This window comes from Apaloderma vittatum, unplaced genomic scaffold, assembly GCF_000703405.1.
Source record: "Apaloderma vittatum isolate BGI_N311 unplaced genomic scaffold, ASM70340v1 scaffold3876, whole genome shotgun sequence".
Lineage (NCBI taxonomy): Eukaryota > Metazoa > Chordata > Aves > Trogoniformes > Trogonidae > Apaloderma > Apaloderma vittatum.
Window position 1 is genome coordinate 1 of NW_009723204.1, and position 510 is coordinate 510.

The 510-nt window shown below is 49.6% G+C and overlaps 1 protein-coding gene across 1 annotated transcript; it reads right to left on the minus strand.

Moving 5' to 3' along the window:
- Positions 1-6: 6 nt before the first annotated feature.
- Positions 7-502, minus strand: LOC104275912 (RING finger protein 113A-like; the record flags this gene model as incomplete). Its single annotated transcript, XM_009872009.1, has 2 exons — positions 7-265; positions 418-502. Coding segments are annotated over 2 exons (344 nt in total), but the record flags the coding sequence as incomplete, so codon positions are not given.
- Positions 503-510: the final 8 nt, after the last annotated feature.

Genomic DNA, 510 nt, shown 5'->3' on the forward strand with positions numbered 1-510 from the left:
GAATGCTGCTGCTCTTCTTCCTCCTCTTCCTTCCCTTTATGTTTTTCCAATTTTGCCATGAGCTCTTTTACTGGGTTGAAGACTCCGTTGGTTTGCTTGTCACAGACATAGCAGTGCTGGGATTTGCGGTAGTGTTGGAGGGCACAGTTCTCACAGAAGTAGTGCCTACACTTGGTGACCACGGGGTTCTTGAAGGAACTTCTGCAGATGAAGCATTTGAAAGGCATATCCTCCTCATCGCTGCTCACCTCGTAGTTTTCATCATCTGCGGGACAGAAAGTTAAGCAGACTGGAGCAAGAGCAGATGCAGCCAGACCAGACCATGCGTGGGGCACGGAATATTAAATATGGAGAGGGCACAGCAGGTGGGATGAAATCTCTGCTGGAAACAGCTGAGCTCTGGCATCTGGGTGTTACTGATGTCAGGAACATGTTCTGGAGCACGGATGGGTCCTTTTCTGACCATTCCTGAAGAGGCGTTTCCCATCGATGTGTCCTTGGGCTTCACAT